Below are 24,706 nucleotides of genomic sequence, written 5' to 3'. Positions count from 1 at the left end.
CCAAATCAGTTTAAATTGTTTTGTACGTTGTTGAATATGCAATGTAAAATAGAGTCTGTCATCAATATATATTCCAAGATATTTATATGAGGTTACAGTCTCAATCTCATTGCCCTGACAAGTAGTAATAGGTGAAAGGTTCAGAGGTCTATTTCTTGCTTTAGAAAGCAACATTAGTTTAGTTTTGTCAGTAATGAGGATAAGCTTCAACTGACACAAGGTATGTTGAACAGTATAAAAAGCAGTTTGCATGTTCTGGGAAGCTTTTGTGAGAGACGAGGCACATCGTAAAATAACTGGATTTCGGTCTGAAAAGTTTTTTTTATTTTTTATTCCCTCCAGTCCCCTCCTGTGGCCCCACCAATGTGTCAGCCTTTGCCACAACCTCCAGCAGTATCCTGGTGCGCTGGTTTGAAGTACCAGAACCAGACCGGAATGGACTGATCTTGGGATACAAGGTGTGTGAGGTGCTTAGTCATCACCCTCGCCTCCAAGAGGGATACAATACTGTACACAAAAATAATTCCATTACTCACTCTCCCACTCTCTAATTCAATATCTTCCTTTTGCTCTTCTCTTCTTCCCTCTCTTCTCCACTCTTCTCATCTATCCTCTCTTTTCTTTTATTCTCTCCTCTTTCAGGTGTTGTATAGGGAGAAGGACTCTGACTCATCCCTCCAGTTGTGGACAGTGGAGGGGAACGCCAGCCACAGTGTCCAGCTGACTGGTCTGGGGAAATACGTCCTCTATGAGATCCAGGTCCTGGCCTTCACCCGCATCGGAGACGGCATGCCCAGCTCACCACTCATACTGGAGAGGACTCTGGACGACGGTATGCACCGGGCAGCCTAATATATGCCTGTCTAAATGTATACTACCTGTAGGGCACTTAGACATCAAGTAGTGGTGGATACAGGATATTTTCAAGCTTTCAAATAGCTTATCCAGAATTTGATATTATAGTATACCAATGCCCGTCACCATTCAGTCAACCAATGCATCTGAAGTGAAGAAAGAGGTGTAAAATAGTCTAACCCCTCTGCCACTCTCTCGTCTCCAGTGCCCGGCCCTCCAGTGGGCATCCTGTTCCCTGAGGTCCGGACCACCTCAATGCGTCTCATCTGGCAGTCCCCGTCCCAGCCTAATGGTATCATCCTGGGTATGTGGTTTGACCTTTGACCCTGACCAGACCTTGACCTTTCACCTTTAACCTGTTCAGACTCCACAAGAATGACCCTCTCATACAGCAAACAAAAGCAACATCACCTTGACTATGATGATTTAGTTATAACCAACTTTTGACCTAGCATCGTAGAACCTGATACTTGTGTTCACCATTATGTTTCAGGCAGGTTCAAAGGGCTTAAAGTGGAACTGCCAGAATTGTTGCAATAAGCGCATTGGTCATATTAAAAAGACACAAACATTGCAGCCACGACTCAAACTGCCCGTTGTTTTATTTGAAAAAATATGGTCCTTTATAATGTCCACCTCTCCTGTGGCCCCACGAACGTGTGGGGCAGTAGGATGCTGAATATAGCATTTTAACATATTACAACAAAAGAGATACATACTATTTGTCAAGCGTTTTCTGCTATGCTAGCTTGCAGATGTGCATAATATGCTGTGACCCTAACTCCAAGTAACAAAAAAGTAGCTATAGATTGTTATGACATTTAAATGTCAAACATGTTTTTCATGTTTTTGCACTGCATGGAAATGTTGACAGACATTAAGGTTAATCATCATATCTTCTGAAGGAAATGTTGACAGACATTAAGGATTATCATCATATCTTCTGAAGGAAATGTTGACAGACATTAAGGATAATCATCATATCATCTGAATGAAATGTTGACAGACATTAAGGATAAGCTTCATATCTTCTGAAGGAAATGTTGACAGACATTAAGGATAATCATCATATCTTCTGAAGTAAATGTTGACAGACATTAAGGATAATCCTCATATCTTCTGAAGGAAATGTTGACAGACATTAAGGATAATCTTCATATCTTCTGAAGGAAATGTTGACAGACATTAAGGATAGTCATCATATCATCTGAAGTAAATGTTGACAGACATTAAGGATAATCATCATATCTTCTGAAGGAAATGTTGACAGACATTAAGGATAATCCCCATATCTTCTGAAGGAAATGTTGACAGACATTAAGGATAATCCCCATATCTTCTGAAGGAAATGTTGACAGACATTAAGGATAATCATCCAGTTAATAGTGTCTGACTATGCTTTCATGTTGTGTTTTCTCTTTTCTCTTCTCAGCCTATCAGATCACGTATCGTCTGAACTCGACCAATAGCAACACGGCCACAGTGGACGTGTTAAAACCGAGTGCTCGCCAGTACACGGTTACTGGCCTGAAACAAGAGTCAGTATACGTGTTCCGCATCACAGCCCAGACACGCAAGGGCTGGGGGGAGGCCGCAGAGGCACTGGTGATCACCACAGAGAAGAGAGGTAAATGTGAATTGAAAGATATGTCAGATGATGTTTTATATAACATTAGTGTATGAGTTATTGTACTTATTGAATATACCAAAAAGTGAGGTTACTATGGAAACATGGAAAAGTTATAGTATGAGTTATTGTAGCTTATAGGACATTCCAGAAATTATTGTGTATTTTGTGTACTACAAGTTTTATGTTACATTACCATATGAGTTATTGTACTTTAGAGCATACCACAGAATATTGTCTACATGTGTTAGAGCAGACAGATTTATTTTCTCAGGGTTGACACAAAATGTTTGAGTGGCTGGGCTAAGTCAGGCAGTTACCGTAAACAACAGAGAATTCCATCGAGTTTAGAACAAACACTCATCTCATCTGATAGTGGTTTACAGATTCAGCACATTGGTTTCTAATGAGTCATATTCTGCCCGGTTACATCTGCAGTAATAAGCTATTTGTTTAGTGTTTTTACACAAGCACATGAAGTTAGTGAGTACTCTAAGCTAATGATTGAGCCGTTTGTGTATGGTCATTTGTTTAACCTGATAAGAACTTGTACACAGTTCAAACTTTCTTCCTGTTATCATAGAACTGTTGTTGTTAACCTTGTTAGCCTCTTTAACACTCTCTGTTTTCCCCTCTTCCTCTCTGTCTCCCCTCTTTCTCCCCCAGCTCGCCCTCAGCCCACCGGTCGTCCCATGGTGCCCCAAGAGAATGTTCAGGCCCGCAGCGTGTTGTTGTCATGGGAACCAGGCAGCGACGGCCTCTCTATGGTCCGCTACTACACCGTGCAGCTGAGAGAACTGCCTGAAAGCAACTGGACTGTCCACTCTGCCTCGGTCAACCACGAGTCCAGCTTCTACATAGTTGGCAGGTACAGTATGCACCCTACCTAGCACACTGCCTAGCACCCTACCCAGTGCACTAACAGGGGTACATAGTGGGAGGTTTCCTATCACAGTATAGACCCTTGAGCAGAGCTATTTGAGATATTTGCTTGGAAAAGCTGCACTTAGCCCTAAATGGAACTTGAAAGATTGAAAAAAATGTTGTAACGACTGAGAATGATGTTGTCATGTGTTACATCTCTGTTGCTAGGCTGAAGCCCTTCATGTCCTACCAGTTTAGAGTGAAAGCCACCAACGACATAGGAGACAGTGAATACAGCGAGGAGAGTGAAGTTATCACCACACTACAGGACGGTAAGAGACTTGAACTCTTTGTGTTATGTGTTATCTTACTGCATTGAAAATAAAGATCCTTGTGGACATCATATTATCCTCACATGATTTGGTCTTCATTGTCCTTGGATTTGCCACATTGACACATTTGTAAGCAGGGGTTCTTTAAAGTGTGTTTTACATCAGTGTTGGGTTAGAATCCTTCCCTGAGTAGAATGTCAGGATGAGTTAATGTATAGCTGTGGTGAGGACATTATTGGCAGCAGCAGAATAGGTGATGTCATCTTCACCATCTGTGGTTGCTGTGTGGTGGGGGGGGGGGGTGGGGGGGGGGGGGCACTTAAAACCAAACAGTGTCAACCGAGCAGAACTAACTTTAATTCAAGAAATGTTCTTCCTTCAAATCATTCTCATGCCCAAATTTGACTTGTTTACCAATGGGTGATATGTTCTCTTTAGTTGTGTGTATGTATGATGTGAATACCACTGCGTTAGTTATTTGCGCCTGATGGTAGACTCAACTAATTGTCCTTGCTTTCAACCTTTGTTCTTTTCTCTCCTTCTGTTGCAGCCCCTGACGAAGCCCCCACAATCCTCTCTGTCACACCACACACAACTACATCCGTGCTGATTCGCTGGCAGGTAAGAAGAGACTGGTGGTGATTGGTTCTGATGTCTGTCTTCCTATCCACAGTAAAACCCAGTCATCTGTCAGTCAGTGGGTGGTAATGAGAGGGTAGCACGGTGAATAGGGTGTACTTAGACTGAGTGGAACACACACCTCCTCTCTCTAACACTAACACCTGAATTAGCAGGTCATTAACTGGAGATGGAGAGTTCCCAGGTTACTACCTGTAGGAGTTTTACACCGAGACATCCAAACTCTTCTCTCTTTCCCCTGTTCTCTCTCTCACTCCTCTCTTTTCCATTTGTTCTGGCCCTGTTATCTAATGTTTTACAACATGAGAATTTCTGTCTGTGTGAGTCAGTCATGGATGAGCTCCAGTTGTCTGGGGATTTCTGTCTGTGTGAGTCAGCCATGGATGAGCTCGTTGTCTGGGGATTTCTGTCTGTGTGAGTCAGCCATGGATGAGCTCGTTGTCTGGGGATTTCTGTCTGTGTGAGTCAGCCATGGATGAGCTCCAGTTGTCTGGGGATTTCTGTCTGTGTGAGTCAGCCATGAATGAGCTCCGGTTGTCTGGGGATTTTTGAATCTTTATCTTAGTCCTGTTGTACACTGGCCATGCTTTGCCGGAGAGGGCTTGCCATAAATGGGATGATCGTAAAGCGAGTTATAAATTAAATATATTATTATTTTTAATCAAATATCTAGTTAGCTTGCTTGGCTTTGTAAATATGACTGTCCGTGAAAGAGACTATGTTGAACATGACCTAATGGTAGTCTCACGTTATGTGTTTTCATCACAGCCTCCGTCTGAGGAGAAGATTAACGGTATCCTCCTTGGTTTCCGGATACGGTACCGGGAGCTCATGTACGACCGCCTCCGCAGCTTCTCCGTACGCACCGCCAACAGCCCCTCCAATACTTGGACCGAGCTCAACTGTGAGTAGTGTCATAACCTCCCCACAATGCTCCTACAACCTCACATCAACCACCATCTCTCAACAAGGCCACACAGAACTCCATCAGAACGTGTACCAAACATTCTCCTATATTGTCTTCCTGTAACACTGGCTGTGCCTGACACCTGACACTACACCTCTTAGAATCAGTCCCTTCTAACTATCTGCTCGGTCTGTGTGATGTTTCATTTCTCTTTGATGAAGTTAGTGTGGGTTTCTATGATTGTGTGGGTTTTTCACTGGTTCTTGCAGAACAGTCACATCAAATTGTATTTGTCACATGTACCAAATACAACAGGTGTAGACTTTACAGTGAAATACTTAAAATACTTTTTTTAAGTAAGTAAGAAAATATTAGCTACATTTTGTTATGTATACAGTGCCTTTGGAAAGTATTCAGACACTTTTTCCACATTTTGTTACGTTACAGCCTTATAAAATTGATTAAATTCATTTTTTTCCTCATCAGTCGACACACAATACCCTATACTGACAAAAGTAAAACAGTTTTTCTTTAAATGTTTGCAATGTATTAAAAATCTAAAACAGTTTTCAGACCTTTTGCTATGAGACTGGAAATGAAGCTCAGGTGCATCCTGTTTCCATTGATCATTGTTGAGATGTTTCTAGTCCACCCATAGTAAATTCAATTGATTGGACATGATTTGGAAAGGCACACACCGGTCTATATAAGGTCCCACAGTTGACAGGACATGTCAGAGCAAAAACCAAGCCAAGAGGTCAAAGGAATTCTCCCTAGAGCTCCGAGACAGTATTATGTCGAGGCACGGATCTGGGGAAGGGTACCAAAACATTTATGCAGCAAGGTCTCCAAGAACACAGTGGCCTCCATTATTCTTAAATGAAAGATATTTGGAACCACCAAGACTCTTCCTTAGAGCTGGCTGCCTGGCCAAACTGAGAAATCGGGGGAGAAGGGCCTTGGTCAGGGACGTGAACAAGAACGCGATTGTCACTCTGGCAGAGCTCCAGAGCTCCTTTGTGGAGATGGGAGAACCTTCCAGAATGACAACCATCTCTGCAGCACTCCAACAATCAGGTGTTTATGGTAGAGTGGCCAGACGGAAGCCACTCCTCAGTAAAAGGCACATGGGGGGAAAGAGGGATACCTAGTCAGTTGTACAACTGAAATGTGTCTTCCGCCTTTAACAAAACCCCTCTGAATCAGAGAGGTGTGGGGAGCTGCCTTAATCGACATCCACATCTTCGGCGCCTGGGGAACAGTGCTCAGGGGACGAACCACATATTTTTACCTTGTCAGCTCGGGGATTGGATCCAGCAACCTTTTTGGTTACTGACCCAACTCTCTAATCACATGACAGCCGCTTGGTGTTTGCCAAAAGGAACCTAAAGACTCTCAGACCAAGAGAAACAAGATCTGGTCTGATGAAACCAAGATTGAACTATTTGGCCTGAATGCCAAATGTCACGTCTGGAGGAAACCTGGCACCATCCCTACGGTGAAGCATGGGAGTGGCAACATCATGCTGTGTTTCTGGTTTTCAACGCCAGGGACTGGGAGACTACTCAGGATAGAGCAAAAGATGAACGGAGCAAACTACAGAAAGATCCTTGATGAAAACTTGCTCAAGAGCGCTCAGGACCTCAGTGTGGGGCGAAGGTTCACCATCCAACAGGACAATGACCCTAAGCACTGTCATGACGTGGCCCTTTCTGGAAATAGATCGTGGCATCCCCCTCTCTCTCTCCTACACCCAGGTTCTGTTATCTCAGGTTGTAAAATCCTGGAGGAGACTCTCTCCCCCAGGCCATGCAGACAGAGAGACACATAGGTAGACAAAGGATTTCACGTGGCAAACTCCTAAATCCCCAAACTGGGAATTTGATACAATATGTCCACTTGTGAGGAGGTGGGAATGATCCATGGACACGTAAGGAGCGGGTATGATGAGTGTGTTTCATTTGGTGACCTCAGAGAGGACAGGAAACACACATAACTATAGCTCTGAATATGTACATTTCTCAATTATGGGGTTTGCATCTAATTCTTGTATAAAATGAATTAGTAAAGATGAAACTATTTATGAAATTATGTAATGTGATGTTAAACCTTTAATGTGAGAGAATTTTATTCCCTTTAAACCTATCATGTAGCGAGCCTCTACCCCGGATCCGGGAGCACCCCCCACCCCCCACCCCCCCACACTGATTAGCATCGCTAGCATAGCGTCACAATTAAATAGTAGCATCTAAATATCATTAAATCACAAGTCCAAGACACCTAATGAAAGATACAGATCTTGTGAATAAAGCCACCATTTCAGATTTTTAAAATGTTTTACAGGGAAGACACAATATGTAAATCTATTAGCTAAACACGTTAGCAAAAATCACCATTTTTCTTTGTCCACCATTTTCTCTCAACACCAGTAGCTATCACAATTCGGCTAAACTAAGATATTGATAACCACTAACCAAGAAAAAAACCTCATCAGATGACAGTCTGATAACATATTTATGGTATAGGATAGGTTTTGTTAGAAAAATGTGCATATTTCAGGTATAAATCATAGTTTGCCATTGCAGTCAGCATCACAAATCTCACCAAAGCTCCTAGAATTACTACAGACAGCAACGTGTATTACCAATTTACTCATCATAAAACATTTCTTAAAAATACACAGCACATAGCAATGGACAGACACAGATCTTGTGAATTCAGACAACATTTCAGATTTTCTAAGTGTTTTACGGCGAAAACACAATAAATCGTTATATTAGCATACCACATACGCAAACGTTACCCGAGCACTGATTCTAGCCAAAGAGAGCGATATCGTATCATCGCCAAAATATATTTATTTTTTCACTAACCATCTCAGAATTCTTCAGATGACACTCCTGTAACATCATATTACAACATACATATACAGTTTGTTCGAAAATGTGCATATTTAGCCATAAAAAAACTATGGTTATACAATAAAAATAGTAGCAAAACAAGCCTGGAAATGTCGGTCGCCATCTTTGAGTGATCTAGTTTAATCAATAGCTAATCATATACTTGACAAAAAAATACAGGGTTGACAGGAATCGAAAGACAAATTAGTTCTTAATGCAATCGCTGATTTACATTTTTTAAATTATCCTTACTTTTCAATACAGGTTGCGCCAAGCGAAGCTATACAAAACAAATTGGCGGCGTAAGCGTTTAACATTTTTCGACAGAAACACGATTTATCATCATAAATTGTTCTTACTGTGAGCTGTTCTTCCATCAGAATCTTGGGCAAAGAATCCTTTCTTGGGTCTAATCTTCTTTTGGTCGAAAGATGTCCACTTGTCCGTCGAAATGCCCACTAACGTACAACCGGGACCCCGAAATGTGCCCAGCGCGTCAAAGTGCACAACAAAGCAATGCCTCAAAATCGCACTGAAAGGATATAAATTGCTATACAACGGTTCAAATTAACTACCTTATGATGCTGTTAACACCTATAACGGGTAAAAACATGAACGGAGAAATATTACTGGCTAAACTAACGCTTGGAAGGAGGCGAGTCCGATGTCCTTCGCGCGCAAGGCGCAGGCAGCAAAGGGAGGCTACTTCCGCTATTTGGTGTCTTATAGAGAAACTGATTGCGCAATCGACACCATTCAAAGCGTCATCACGCACTGACATCCAGGGGGAGACGTAAGCAGTGTCTGTTTCTCCATAGCATTTACAGTGAGCTTTAAACTGACTCCAGATCAGTGGCCAAAATGTTTGAAATCTGACTCCCTATCATGAAAAGTGCTGTAGATTGAGTTCTGTTTCACTCAGAGACAAAATTCCAACGGCTATAGAAACTAGAGAGTGTTTTCTATCCAATAATAGTAATAATATGCATATTGTACGAGCAAGAATTGAGTAGGACGCCGTTTAATCTGTAGTGCAAATTATGCTAATGAGAAAACAGCACCCCCTATAGTCGCAAGAAGTTAACTAAGTCATTGGCCCGCCCCCGTGAGCACAGACATGATCTGACGTCATAGAACCTCCTTTTCTATTGTTACGAATAAAACCCCCTCCTGAGGAAATCCTCTTCAGGCCACAAAAACCTCAGAATAAGCTAAGGTTGTAATGGTTGTTGAATTCCTAACCATACCACGTGGAACATTGGCTACACGGCGGGAAATGGTTAAACTCTGAGACTATCGATCCCTACACAATAAGAGCAAATCTTAGATACTAATTACTAGTCTTCAGCTAGAAATGATGTAAACCTGGGATTGTGAATGCCGACAACCGCCAAAACATCTGTCAATGAGAACATTTCTGAATGGTACTCTGAAGTATCCATTCTAACCACGAAAGACTTCAGGGAAGCAGAGAGAGAGAGATGCTCCGAATGAGTGAGCATTCATGTGCAAAAGATATTAGCATTTCAATTAGTATAATTATCAACTGTGTAATGATTCCTTTTGTCTTCCCACCTGTTCTCAGTACACACCCACTTCCCTTTGTCCACCAAGCCGTCATATCGGCTTAGCCCACTAGGGAACCTCCCCTATAATTTCCTTGAAACCTTTTCTACTGTTTGTTTGTTTATGCATTTTTGTGATTATTTAGTTAGTAAATAAATGATTAAGACAATTGGTGTATGGATGATTCATAGTAAAGTCTGGGTTCGAGCAGATAACCAACAATTTACGACGTTCGGAATGAGACTAATGTGAGGTAAAGAATAATGCAATAATTAGAAGACTAATTGATCAGATATTAAAATATCTGAAGAGTTACATTAGGAAGATTATAATTTTGTAATCTGAATATTTTGCTTGGTGCCCCGAATTCCTAGTTAATTACATTTACATGATTAGTTTAATCAGCACACAGCCAAAACAATGCAGGAATGGCTTCGGGACAAGTCTCTGAATGTACTTGAGTGGCCACGCCAGAGCCCAGAGTTGAACCTGATGGAACATTTCTGGAGAGACAAATCAAATTTTCTTGGTTACATACACGTGTTTAGTAGATGTTATTGGGGGTAGTGAAATGCTTGTGTTTCTCGCTCCATCAGTGCAGTTATATCTAACAAGTAATATGTAACAATGTTACATCAATACATACAATACACACATATCTAAGTAAAGGAATGGAATTAAGAATATCTAAATATATGGACGAGCAATGTCAGAGCGGCATAAACTAATATACAGTAGAATAGGATATAATACAGTATATACATATGAGATGAGTAATGTAAAATATGTAAACATTATTGAAGTGACTAGTGTTCCAGGAGTTATGCTCCTTCAAAATAGGACATATGCTGAGCACTTGTTGGCTGCTTTTCCTTCACTCTGCGGTCCAACTCAACCCAAATCTTCTCAATTTGGTTGAGATTGGGTGACTGTGGAGACCAGGACATCTGATGCAGCACTCCATCACTCTCCTTCTTGGTCAAATAGCCCTTACACAGCCTGTAGGTGTGTTGGGTCATTGTCCTGTTGAAATAAAAATCAAAGTCCCAATAAGCCCAAACCAGATGGGATGGCGTATCGCCGCAGAATGCTGTAGTAGCCATGCTGGTTAAGTGTGCCTTGAATTCGAAATAAATCACAAACAGTGTCACCAGCAAAGCACCCCCACACCATAACACCTCCTCCTCTGTGCTTTACGGTCGGAAATACACGTGGAGGTCATCTGTTCACAGACACCGCGTGTCACAAAGACACGACGGTTGGAACTAAAAATCTCCAATTTGGACTCCAGACCATTGCTCATGTTTCTTGGCCAAAACAAGTCTCTTCTTCTTATTGGTGTCCTTTAGTAGTGCTAGTGCAGCAATTTGTGCATTAAGGCCTGATTCACACAGTCTCCTCTGAACAGTTGATGTTGAGATGTGTCTGTTACTTGAACTCTGTGAGGCATTTATTTGGGCTACAATTTCTGAGGCTGGTATCTCTAATGAACTTCTTATCAATAGAGGGGCGCTATTTTCACTTTGGAAAAAATTGTGCCCAATTTGAACGGCCTCGTACTCTATTCTAGATCATACAATATGCATATTCTTATTACTATTGGATAGAAAACACTCTCAAGTTTCTAAAACTGTTTGAATTATATCTGTGAGCAAAACAGAACTCATTTTGCAGCAAACTTCCAGACAGGAAGTGAAAAATCTGAAAACGAGGCTCTGTTTCAGGGCCTGCCTATTCAATTGCTTAATATTTATCGATATGCATGCACTTCATATGCCTTCCACTAGATGTCAACAGGTAGTGGAAGGTGGAATGGGGTGTCTAGCTTGATCTGAGGTCGAACAAGGGCTTTTGGAGTGGCAGGTCAGGAATTTCCTTTCTCTACCTTGGCGCGCGAAGCACCTCCATATTGTCTTCTGATAAGCGTTCGGTATACACGGCTAATATCTCCGGCTCTGATTTTATTTGATACATGTGATAATAACATCGTAAAGTAGGTTTTTTCAACCGAGTTTTATCAGATTATTCAACGTTTATTGGGACTTTTGGAGTTTTCCGTTCTTTTTTTTTTTTTTTTTTTTTTAGGGGAGGATCAGCTTAGTATTGCGGAAAGAATGTTGCTTCCAATGTAATTGTCTGCATCATTTCCATTCCCCCATATTTTTTGGGGTAAATATATATATCCATACACGTATGCATACATATACACATATATACATACACAGACCTATATAGACATACATACTTTTTTAAAGAATATGCCTTTATTATTATTCCCCGCGACCCTACCACCAATCCCCCAATTGGAGTAAACTTATAAACACTTCTGCTTTTACCTTCAATTTCTACATCTTATACCTATCTTACAGACACAGTCCACTTTACAATAGTTCTCTCTTATTTGTTCTTAGTCCTTCCTCTATTTCTATTGTCCATCCAATTTTATTTCCACTTGTAACTGTGCTATTTCACAAAAGCTCCGCACCTATACACATTTCACAGATCCCGTATGCCCTATATTGTTTATCTTGTTATTAGTCCCACCCTTCAGCTCCACCCAACCCCTCCCATCTATCTTCCAACATCATCCATTTCGGATTTCTATTTGCCATACATTTCTCAACTGTGCTGTGATGCTTCACAAAAGACCTGAACCTTCCTATTCTCATAGCTTCTACAGATTGTAAATTAAAAATAAACATCTTTGCCAAAATAATTATTATATTATTGATTGATTGACTATGGCTTTTCAAATCCCCCAGTATTGCTATCTGTAGCGTTAGTTTTAGGCAAATGTTGCAATTCTTCAGCCATTCCTGGACCTGTGACCAAAAACGAGCTACATATGGACAATACCAAAATAAATGATCTAATGACTCTGCCTCCTCACAACAGAATCTGCAGAGCTGGGAAGATTGTATACCCCATATATATAACATTCTATTAGTTGCAAGAATTTTGTACAGTAATTTATATTGAAAAATTCGAAGTTTTGAATCCGGCGTTGTTTTGCGTATCAATTCATAAACCATGTGCCATGGAATGGGTACATCGAAAATCTCTTCCCAACTATTTTGCAATTTGTATGGCACAGCTGTTAGTTTTTTGGTCCTTAAATGAAATTGGTATATGTTTTTATTTATCACACTTTTCTTTAACCATTTTTGTTCTTTAATACAGGGCCGACATACAAGTTCCTTACTTTTTTCCCCTTCTACTTGCCTCTTCCATTTTTGTGGTAATGCTGCAATTAATTGGTTGTAATTTTGGGTAGAGCAGACTTTTCCATATGTCTGTGTTAGCTGCATGTGTGACATAACTCCACCAGTCCTATTTATGATATCATTCACAAAAATTATACCTTTTTTAAACATTTCTTCGATAAATACAGTTTTTTTATCAATTATTATATTTGAATTTAACCACAATATTTGTTGTACTATTTGTTCCGTCCTTTCAGGTGGATTAAACTGAAATTGCAACCAACTTTCTAAGGCTTGTTTAAAGAATAAGGATATTTTGGAGATCATTTCCTTTTCAAACAACCGAAAATGAGCAGGTGTAATCTGAATAAAGGGAAAAAGGCCCTTCTTGAACATAGGATGAGACATTCGTACCAGTTTACTAGAGAACCAGTTTGGATTTAAGTATAACTTTTGTATGACCGATGCCTTTAGTGAGAGGTCTAATGCTTTAATATTTAATAATTTCTGCCCTCCGAATTCATATTCGTTATATAAATAGGCCCTTTTAATTTTATCTGGCTTGCCGTTCCAAATAAAATTGAATATTTTTTGTTCATATAATTTAAAAAACAGGTCACTAGGTGTAGGCAAAACCATAAGCAAATAGGTAAACTGTGATATGACTAAAGAGTTAATTAGGGTGATTTTTCCACAAATAGACAGGTATTTTCCTTTCCATGGTAGCAAGATCTTATCTATTTTTGCTAACTTTCTATAAAAATTTATTGGAGTGAGATCATTTCTTTCTTTTGGGATTTTTATACCGAGTATGTCCACATCTCCGTCAGACCATTTAATTGGTAAACTACATGGCAATATAAAATGTGTATTTTTTAGTGATCCAATACGTAATATGGTACATTTATCATAATTTGGTTTTAATCCAGAGAGGATAGCAAAGGTATCTAGATCCTCTATGAGGCCCTGGAGAGACTCTAGTTGTGGTTTTAAAAGAAAACATGAATCATCAGCGTACAATGACACCTTAGTTTTTAAGCCATGGATTTCTAATCCTTTAATATTCATGTTTGATCTAATTTTAACAGCTAACATTTCGATGGCAATAATAAATAGATATGCCGATAGTGGACAACCTTGTTTTACTCCTCTAGATAGTTTAAAACTTTCTGAGATGTAGCCATTATTTACTATTTTACACCTAGGGTTACTATACATAATTTTAACCCATTTTATAAGAGATTCCCCAAAATTGAAATATTCTAGGCATTTATATATAAACTCCAGTCGTACTTTATCAAAAGCCTTTTCAAAATCAGCTATGAAAACCAGGCCTGGTGTCCCCGATATCTCATAGTGTTCTATTGTTTCCAGTACTTGCCTTATATTATCTCCAATGTATCGTCCATGTAAAAAACCTGTCTGATTAGGATGAATAATATCTGACAAAACTTTTTTTATTCTATGCGCCAAGCATTTTGCTAGGATTTTTGCATCACAACACTGAAGTGTAAGAGGTCTCCAATTTTTTAATTGGACTGGATCTTTATATATACCACTTGGGTCCTGTTTCAGTAATAACGATATCAGACCTTCTTGTTGTGTGTCTGATAATCTACCATTTATATAGGAGTGGTTAAAACAAGTTAATAATGGTCCTTTGAGTATATCAAAAAACGTTTTGTATACTTCCACTGGTATGCCATCCAGCCCTGGAGTTTTCCCATCTTTAAAGGCCCCAATTGCAACAAGCAGTTCCTCCTCTGTAATTTGGCCTTCACATGAGTCTTTCTGTTCAGATGTTAATTTTACATTATTAATAGGAAAAAAATCCATACAATTAGTTTCAGTTAGTGGAGATGGAGGAGCCTGAAACGAAAACATATTCTTAAAGTACTTTACTTCCTCTTTCAAAATATCATTTGGTGAATCATGCGTGACTCCATCATTTGTCACAAGTTTTAATACATTTTTTTTGGTAGCATTTCTATATTGAAGATTGAAAAAGAATTTGGTGCATTTCTCCCCATATTCCATCCAGTTCGCTTTATTTTTATAATATATTACACTGGATCTTTCTTGAATAAGTTCCTCCATTTCTTTTTGTTTTTCCTCTAAATTATTCTGTGCCTCTATGGTACCGTTTTTATTGCTATCTAACTGTACTGTTAGTCCTTCAATTTCCTTTGTTAATATGGACTCTTTTGATCTAAATTGCTTTTGTTTTATAGATGAGTACTGAATTGCATGGCCTCTAAAGGCACACTTAAAAGTGTCCCATACAATAAGGGGATCTGCTGTACCTATGTTATGTCTGAAAAAGTCAGTTATAAAATCTTCTGTCCTAGTTCTAAACAATTTATCATCTAGTAGACTTTGATTAAATTTCCAATATCCTCGCCCACGTGGAAATTCTGTAAGAGAAATATATATGCCAATTATGTGATGATCCGACCGCATTCTATCCCCTATCAACACTTTTTTAACTTTTGGTGCCAGAGAGAATGGAATAAGAAAGTAGTCAAGACGACTAGCTTGATTCAGCCTCCGCCATGTATATCTCACTAAATCAGGGTATTTAAGTCTCCATATATCCACTAATTCCAATATATCCATGATATTCATGATTTCCTTAAGTGCCTGAGGGTGATAATTTGTAGTGTGATTTCCTTTCCGGTCTATAGAGCTATTTAAGACCGTATTAAAATCTCCCATTATAATAATAGAGTCTAGTGTTGCTTGTAGAGTTGATAAGTTCTTATATATATTTTCAAAGAAGCTTGGATCATCATTATTCGGACCGTATAGGTTAACAAGCCATATTTGTTTATTGTCCAATAACATATTTAAAATAATCCATCTACCTTGAGGATCTGTTTGGACAATTTGCACATTTGGATCAAAATTATTGTTAATTAAGATCATCACCCCTTTTGAATTTCTTTGCCCATGGGAGAAATATATTTTGCCCACCCAGTTCTTTTTCCACAAAACTTCATCTAAAACTGTTGAATGGGTTTCCTGTAAACAATAAATATTATAATCCTTCTCTTTTAGCCAGGTAAATACTGATCGTCTTTTCTTATTATCTGCTAAGCCATTACAATTGTAACTGGCTATACTTATTTCACCACTTACCATGAGACACACCTTTCATTCTTTTAATCAGAATATATTTTTGTAAACGTACTATTAAAAAGTAACATAATGATTGAGTGTCTATATAGTTGTACCATGATATTTGCATTTCTACTAAGTAAACCTCCAATTGGTCCCTACTATTCCACCCGCTAAAAGGCCTCATCTCGAGATGGCTTGTCATCCCAATGCCCGGCAGACCACCCTCGACCCCCTGTATCCCATAGCCCTGAACCGACTGGGATCCATTCTTTGAAAAGAGCATACAGTTCCATTTACCGAATTGAAGTAAATCAATTGCCATATGCATTTCCATTGCCGTCACCTCGATTTGTATTATATATAGCTGTGGATCATCCTCTATTGTACCTTACATCTTTTACTTCTTCTTTCGCAACAGTTGTGGGATACACACATACACACTCAGCCCTTACCCCCACACAACCATAAGCTCACTTTCTCAATAGTTGCACCATCCCAGAGCTCAACTCAAGATGGGTCATGATTTCCAAATGCCATTGCAGTTGCAGCTGCATGAGAAGGCCTGCAAGACCGCGCAAAAAAATAAGCAAAAATTGAAATTTATTTACCATTGTCATATCCTAGATAATGGCCGTCAAATGTACACCCTATTCCTGAAAGAAACACCCACAATACGGCCACCAGTCATGACCATGTCCCCACGCATCTCCATGCAGTCCGACCTTGATTCTGTGCCACCAGGGCCACAATAATATACCCCCTCTCTGAATGTCCGAGTGTGACCCCCTCCCCATGGGTTACTGCAGCTAGTGTTGCCAGCACTGCCACTGCCTGGGTGGGGGTACCCCACCGGAATCCCCACCGGCTAGGTACAAGGTCGTCAAGGTTCTCATTAGCAGCTTTGAGAAATTCCTTGTATATTTTCCTCTCCCTTCAGGGGGCTTTGGCTTTGCAGGACCAACCCTGCCAAGCAGGCTCAGAATCTTGAGGGGGCAGTGCTGCTCTTGGTCTCTGACCTCATTTTAGCTGCATATAGACCGCTTACAGCGAGCACATAAAACAGTTAGGGACTTCTCCTTAATATCTGGGCCATTCAGGTGGGTGTCTAGGGTATAGGGCCATAGACAGTACCATTAAAATAGGATAATAATTAGATATAATTTATTAAGATAAAAAAAAATGTAGTTTTCCATGATAGGACAATAAATAAATAAGACGTATAATTCATTATAAAAGTATATCCATCATCTGAACAACATTGAACGCCCTCTCATACCCGGCTCACAGCAATACATTGGCTCTGGGATATGCAACCATTTCATTACTCACTCACTCAACTTTCCAAACATAACAAATAAGATAAAAAATAAAATAAACACAAACCATACCATCCACACATACTGTGCCTTCTGTTTACTTAGTTTTTATCTTCACTGTGTAAAAATAGTGCTTGTGTGTTCAATTAGTTATATGTGAAGATTTATAAAAAAGCTATATTTTTTGTTGTATTGTTACAATCAGTAACTGGGCTTGAATTGTGTTTATTTTCCTCGTCTATGAGAATTTTGTAAATTTTAAAATAACCATGGAGTAGTCTTTGTGTCTCTGAACAACTGGTTATCAATATATAGTTTATCAACGACGAGAGCTACTCGTTTCGCTTTTAATCTGTTTTCTTTGAAAATTGGATACAGAACTTTGCGCCGTTCTGCAATTTCTTTCGGAAACTGATCATTCATGCCAATTTTGGTCCCAGCAAGTCTTTTACCTAGGCTTTTAACCATTATTTTATCTTTAAATGAAGCAAATTTTGCAACGATTGGGCGTTCGTACCTCTGCCCTCTCTGTCCGAAGCGGTGAACACGTTCAAGTTGGATTTTGTCGACAACTTCGCATGGAATCTGAAGCGCTGTACGGAGGAACTCTCTAACTATAGATTCAGGAACTTCTCCTTCTTTTTCTTGGATACCTGTAAGTACCAAATTCTCTCTCATGGATCTAGTTTGAATCTCCAGTAAGGCTTCTTTCAGAACGATGTTCTCTTTTTTAATTCCATTCATTTCGGTTTGAATCTTATTGACTGTCCCTTTTAGCGCGTGTGTTTCCTTCTCCAATGTCGCAGCTTTTTCATCACTCATCTCTAGGCTTGCCTTTAACTCTTTTATATCCTTACTAAGTAATTCAAGTAAACCCAGTTTGTCATTTATTGATTTTAACAGATCAGTTTCGACCTTTACCATTCCCGGTGGTGAGAATATTAAATCGTCAGTATCTGTCGAAGAATCTCGCTTGCGTTTTGTAAACGGTTCCCCTGTCTTATTCTCCGTCATGTTTGGTTGTTGTCTGTGTTCGTAATATTTGTCGATAAATGTCTCTAGTCTTAGGATTTGTTTTGTGTTATTATCCAGATTGAAGGTTTATCACTCACCAGATTATGTAGTGCTAATATTTTAGTCTATTTAGCAGATATTTCGAATATTATGTTTTATCTTGAGGTGCTCTACATAACTTCGTTCAGTCCGCCATTACCTTTAATTTACCTTTACGTCCGCCGTCTACGTCCTACGTCCTACGTCTACCTCCTACCTCTAGTTAGATGTTGACACATGAGCCAGACATCGTAAAGTAGGTTTTTTCAACCGAGTTTTATCAGATTATTCAACGTTTATTGGGACTTTTGGAGTTTTCCGTTCTTTGCGTCGAGAGAAATTGGGAACGTCATCAACATTGGCTAGCATTGTGGCGCGAATTCGACAGGAGAAAAGGACATTCTAAAACCAAACAACGATTTATTCTGGACCTAGGAATCCTTGTACAAGATTCTGATGGAAGCTCACCAAAAGTAAGAACAATTTATGATGTTATTTCGTATTTCTGTGGAAAATGTTATTTCTATTCTCCGCCGTTTTGGCGGGCGCTGTCTCGCAATAAAGCTGTTTGTTATGGTAAAGTTATTTTAAAAAATCTAACACGGCGGTTGCATTAAGAACCAGTGTATCTTTCATTTGCCATACAACAAGTATTTTTATGTAAAGTTTAAGTTTCTTTAGTCAGATTAGGTGAGTGTCCAAAATAGCTCCGGACATTCTGGTGAATCGATGCTACATATTCACAATGTATAACCACAGTTTGCAGCTCTAAATATGCACATTTTCGAACAAACATAAGTGTATTGTATAACCTGATGTTATAAGACTGTCATCTGATGAAGTTGGTCAAGGTTAGTGATTAATTGTATATCTTTTGCTGGTTTTTGCGAATGCTATCTATGCGGTGAATAAATGCGGTTGTGTGTTTGGCTATTGTGGTAAGCTAATATAATGCTATATTGTGTTTTCAATGTAAAACACTTAAAAATCGGAAATATTGGCTGGATTCACAAGATGTTTATCTTTCATTTGCTGTACACCATGCATTTTTCATAAATGTTTTATGATGAGTATTTATGTATTTCACGTTGCTCTCTGTAATTATTCTGGCTGCTTTGGTGATATTTTTGATGGTAGCTGCAATGTAAAACTATGATTTAGACCTCAAATATGCACATTTTCGAACAAAACATAAATGTATTGTATAACATGTTATAAGACTGTCATCTGATGAAATTGTTTCTTGGTTAGTGACTAATTATATCTCTATTTGGTCGGTTTTGTGATAGCTACCTATGCGGTAGAAACATGGTGGAAATATGCGGTTGAGTCTTTGGCTATTGTGGTTAGCTAATAGAAATACATATTGTGTTTTCGCTGTAAAACATTTAAAAAATCGGAAATGATGGCTGGATTCACAAGATGTTTATCTTTCATTTGCTGTATTGGACTTGTGATTTCATGATATTTATATGCTATTATTTACTTGTGGCACTATGCTAGGCTATGCTAGTCAGCTTTTACCGATGAGGATGCTCCCGGATCCGGGATGGGTGTTAAGTAAGGTTAATATTATTCCAACAAGGAACACAGACTGAGACCAAGTTCTCTTTTACAGCTGGGCCCTGCATATACATGTTTACACATACAGTACAATGATTAAGAAACTACACAAGACGAACAAAACGATCACAGATAACACAAAAAAATACTGCAACATAGGTTATTCCCCTAACAGCACAATAACTTGCATTACCCGAAACAGTTACAAGCAATACAAAAAGAAATCCTCCAATAAATATTTAAAATGGGCAACAGGGGGACAAGAGTCTCAAGTTTAAGTTTAGTCTGCAGGCTATTCCATAAGCAAGGAGCATAACAGGAAAAGGCAGCCATACCCAACTCTGTGGAAATCGCATGGGCCTCAAGTGTAATCCATGTTGAGACCTGGTTTTAGGAATTCTAATTCTAATATTGATGAGGGATGATAAATAAGAAGGTAGCTTATTCAGAAGTGCTTTATAGACAAACACGAGAGCATGTTGTTCTCATCTCACGGACAGTGAAGTCCAACCCACATTTTGATATAAAACACAGTGGTGAGTTATGTAGCTAGTGCACCTAAGTGCGCAATGATAAGTAGCATCCATCGATTTAAGTGTTGATGCCGTAGCATGCATGTAAATAATATCCCCATAATCTAACAGACATAAAAGTAGCTTGCTCAATTTGTCTTCTATTTGTAGAGGAAAAACAAGTCCTATTTCTATAGAGGAAGCCTAGCTTGATTTTTAGTTGTTTACAAAGTTTGTCAATATGCATTTTAAAAGACAGTTTATCTTCCAACCATATCCCTAAGTATTTATATGCAGAGACCTGATTAATTCGAGAACCATCTTAGCTCGTAAGTGCAAGTGTATTTTCAACCAACTTTTTGAACCTGTTAAAAATCATAAAATGGGTTTTCTTTGCATTTAAAACAAGTTTCAGCTGTATAAAAGACTCTTGTAAAACTTAAAAGCTGTCTCCAATAGTGATAATGCTTGGTCAATTATCCTCTGCAACGGAGGTAACTCCGTAACTCAGGGGGGGGCTGAGCACGCACCCTTTTGGGCCCCAGTGTTGAGGGTCAGCGAAGTGGAGGTGTTGTTTCCTACCTTCACCACCTGGGGGCGGCCCGTCAGGAAGTCTAGGACCCAGTTGCACAGGGCGTGGTCCATACCCAGGGCCTCAAGCTTAATGATGAGCTTGGAGGGTACTTTGGGGTTGAATGCTGAGCTATAGTCAATAAACAGTATTCTTACATAGGTACTCCTCTTGTACAGATGGGATAGGGCAGTGTGCAGTCCGATGGCGATTGCATCGTCTGTGGATCTATTGGGGTGGTAAGAAAATTGAAGTGGGTCTAGGGTATCAGGTAGGGTGGAGGTGATGTGATCCTTGACTAGTCTCTCGAAGCACTTCATGATGACCGAAGTGAGTGCCACAGGGCGAAAGTCATTTAGTTCAGTTACTTTTGCTTTCTTGGGGACAGGAACAATGGTAGCCATCTTGAAGCATGTGTGGACAGCAGACTGGTACAGGGAAATATTTAATATGTCCGTAAACACTCCAGCCTGCTGGTCTGCGCATGCTCTGAGGACGCGGCTGGGATGCCATCTGGGACGAAAAACCTGAAAATAGTGTGCAGCGACGCACCCCATCCAACCTGAAAGAGCTTGAGAGGATCTGCAGAGAAGAATGGGAGAAACTCCCCAAAAGTGTGCCAATCTTGTAGCGTCATACCCAAGAAGACTCGAGGCTGTAATCAGTGCCAAAGGGGATTCAACAAAGTACTGAGTAAAGGGTCTGAATACATTTACATTTACATTTAAGTCATTTAGCAGACGCTCTGTAAATGTGATATTTCCCTTTTCTTTTTATTATAAAAATATATATATTTTTTTAATTTTGCTTTGTCATTATGGGGTATTGTGTGTGGATTGATGAGGGGGAAAAAATATTTTATCCATTTCAGAATAAGGCTGTAACGTAACAAAATGTAGAAAAGGTCAAGGGGTCTGAATTATTTCCGAAAGCACTGTGTGTATATATATATACAGTGGGGAGAACAAGTATTTGATACACTGCCGATTTTGCAGGTTTTCATACTTACAAAGCATGTAGAGGTCTGTAATTTTTTATCATAGGTACACTTCAACTGTGAGAGACGGAATCTAAAACAAAAATCCAGAAAATCACATTGTATGATTTTTAAGTAATTCATTTGCATTTTATTGCATGACATAAGTATTTGATACATCAGAAAAGCAGAACTTAATATTTGGTACAGAAACAAATACTTGTTCTCCCCACTGTATATACATACAGTTGAAGTCGGAAGATTACATACACCTTAGACAAATACATTTAAACTCAGTTTTTCACAATTCCTGACATTTAAGCCTAGTAAAAATTCCCTGTCTTAGGTCAGTTAGGATCACCACTATATTTTAAGAATGTGAAATGTCAGAATAATGGTAGAGAGAATGACTGATTTCAGCTTTAATTTATTTCATTCCATTCCCAGTGGGTCAGAAGTTTACATACACTCAATTAGTATTTGGTAGCATTGCCTTTCAATTCTTTAACTTGGGTCAAACGTTTCAGGTAGCCTTCCACAAGCTTCCCACAACAAGTTGGGTGAATTTTGGCCCATTCCTCCTGACAGAGCTGGTGTAACTGAGTCAGGTTTGTAGGCCTCCTCGCACACGTTTTTTCAGTTCTGCCAAAAAATTATATGATTGAGGTCAGGGCTTTGTGATGGCCACTTTAATACCTTGACTTTGTTGTCCTTAAGCCATTTTGCCACAACTTTGGAAGTATGCTTGGGGTCATTGTCCATTTGGAAGACCCATTTGCGACTAAGCTTTAATTTCCTGACTGATGTCTTGAGATGTTGCTTCAATATATCCACATCATTTTCCACCCTCATGATTTCATCTATTTTGTGAAGTGCACCAGTCCCTCCTACAGCAAAGCACACCCACAACATGATGTTGCCACCCCCGTGATTCACGGTTGGGATGGTGTTCTTCGGCTTGCAAGCCTCCCCTTTTTTCCTCCAAACATAGCAATGGTCATTATGGCCAAACAGTTCTATATTTGTTTCATCAGACCAGAGGACTTTTCTCCAAAAAGTATGATCTTTCTCCCCAAGTGCAGTTGTAAACCGTAGTCTGGCTTTTCTATGGCGGTTTTGGAGGAGTGGTTTCTTCCTTGCTGAACAGCCTGTCAGGTTATGTCGATATAGGACTCGTTTTACTGTGAATATAGATACTTTTGTACCTGTTTCCTCCAGCATCTTCACAAGGTCCTTTGCTGTTGTTATGGGATTGATTTGCACTTTTCGCACCAAAGTACGTCTGTAGGAGACAGAATGCGTCTCCTTCCTGAGCGGTATGACGATTGTGTGGTCCCATGGTGTTTACACTTATGTACTATTGTTTGTACAGATTAATGTGGTAATGTAAGGGGTCTACACTTTTTTTTCCGTGGTCTTGGCTGATTTCTTTTGATTTTCCCATGATGTCAAGCAAAGAGGCACTGAGTTTGAAGGTAGGCCTTGAAAAACATCCACAGGTACACCTCCAATTGAATCAAATGATGTCAATTAGCCTGTCAGAAGCTTCTAAAGCCATGACATCATTTTCTGGAATTTTCCAAGCTGTTTAAAGGCACAATCAACTTAGTGTATGTAAACTTGTGACCTACTGGAATTGTGATACAGTGAATTATACGTGAAATAATCTGTCTGTAAACAATTGTTTTGTTAACAAGAAATGTGTGGAGTGGTTGAAAAACTAGTTTTAATGACTACAACCTAAGTGCATGTAAACTTCCGACTTCAACTGAATTGTCACGCCCTGACCGTAGAGAGCTTTTTATGTCTCTATTTTGGTTTGGTCAGGGTGTGATTTGGGTGGGCATTCTATGTTCATTTTCTATGTTTTGTATTTCTTTGTGTTTTGTGGGTAGTTATTTTCTGTTTAGTGTTGCTGCACCTTACAGGACTGTTTCGGTTTCATGTATTCTCTTGTTATTTTGTTTTGTGTTCAGTGTAAATAAAAAAACATGAACACTTACCACGCTGCGCTTTGGTCCGACTACTCTTCTACAGCTGACGAAAACCGTTACACACACACATATAAATATATATTAATGTATGTGTTTGTGTGTATATGTATGTCTGTATGTATAAAAACATAGATAATAAACACTGAGTAGCAGCAGCTTAAAAAATGTCAATGCAAATAGTCTGGGTAACTATTTGATGAACTGTTTGGCTGTCTTATGGCTTGGAGGAAGAAGCTGTTAAGTAGTCTTTTGGACCTATACTTGGCACTGCGGTACCACACTAACAAAATAACATGTCTCTTCTCTACCCCCCTCTCTCTTCTGACTGCCCTCTCTCTCCTATTCATGTTTGACCCATCACCCTCACAGCCCCCTACAGCGTGAGAAACCTGAGCGAGTCCTCTCTCACCCAGTATGAGCTGGATAGTAAGTCCTCACAGGCCTGCCTGCGTCTCACACACTCTGTCTCACACACTCTGTCTCACACAGTCTGTCTCACACACTGTCTCACACAGTCTGTCTCACTGCTGATGAAACACAGTCTGTCTCACTGCTGATGAAACAGTCTGTCTCACTGCTGATGAAACAGTCTGTCTCACTGCTGATGAAACAGTCTGTCTCACTGCTGATGAAACACAGGCTGTCTCACTGCTGATGAAACACAGGCTGTCTCACTGCTAATGAAACACGGTCTTTCTCACTGCTGAT

General features: G+C 39.5%; 1 protein-coding gene across 2 annotated transcripts in view; it reads left to right on the top strand.

Moving 5' to 3' along the window:
* The window catches only part of LOC129863688 (protein sidekick-2-like), a 221,182-nt gene that overhangs the window by 142,932 nt on the left and 53,544 nt on the right, over nt 1–24,706 (top strand). For both annotated transcript variants that reach the window (XM_055935861.1, XM_055935854.1), the window contains exons 25-33: nt 343–458; nt 643–832; nt 1,061–1,159; nt 2,288–2,482; nt 3,149–3,350; nt 3,575–3,678; nt 4,229–4,299; nt 5,086–5,221; nt 24,368–24,424. In XM_055935861.1, the coding sequence (XP_055791836.1) occupies nt 343–458; nt 643–832; nt 1,061–1,159; nt 2,288–2,482; nt 3,149–3,350; nt 3,575–3,678; nt 4,229–4,299; nt 5,086–5,221; nt 24,368–24,424 (1,170 nt within the window). The remainder of the gene's footprint in view (nt 1–342; nt 459–642; nt 833–1,060; nt 1,160–2,287; nt 2,483–3,148; nt 3,351–3,574; nt 3,679–4,228; nt 4,300–5,085; nt 5,222–24,367; nt 24,425–24,706) is intronic.

Source organism: Salvelinus fontinalis, chromosome 1 (assembly GCF_029448725.1).
Source record: "Salvelinus fontinalis isolate EN_2023a chromosome 1, ASM2944872v1, whole genome shotgun sequence".
NCBI lineage: Eukaryota > Metazoa > Chordata > Actinopteri > Salmoniformes > Salmonidae > Salvelinus > Salvelinus fontinalis.
This window is presented reverse-complemented; position numbering and strand designations above follow the sequence as displayed.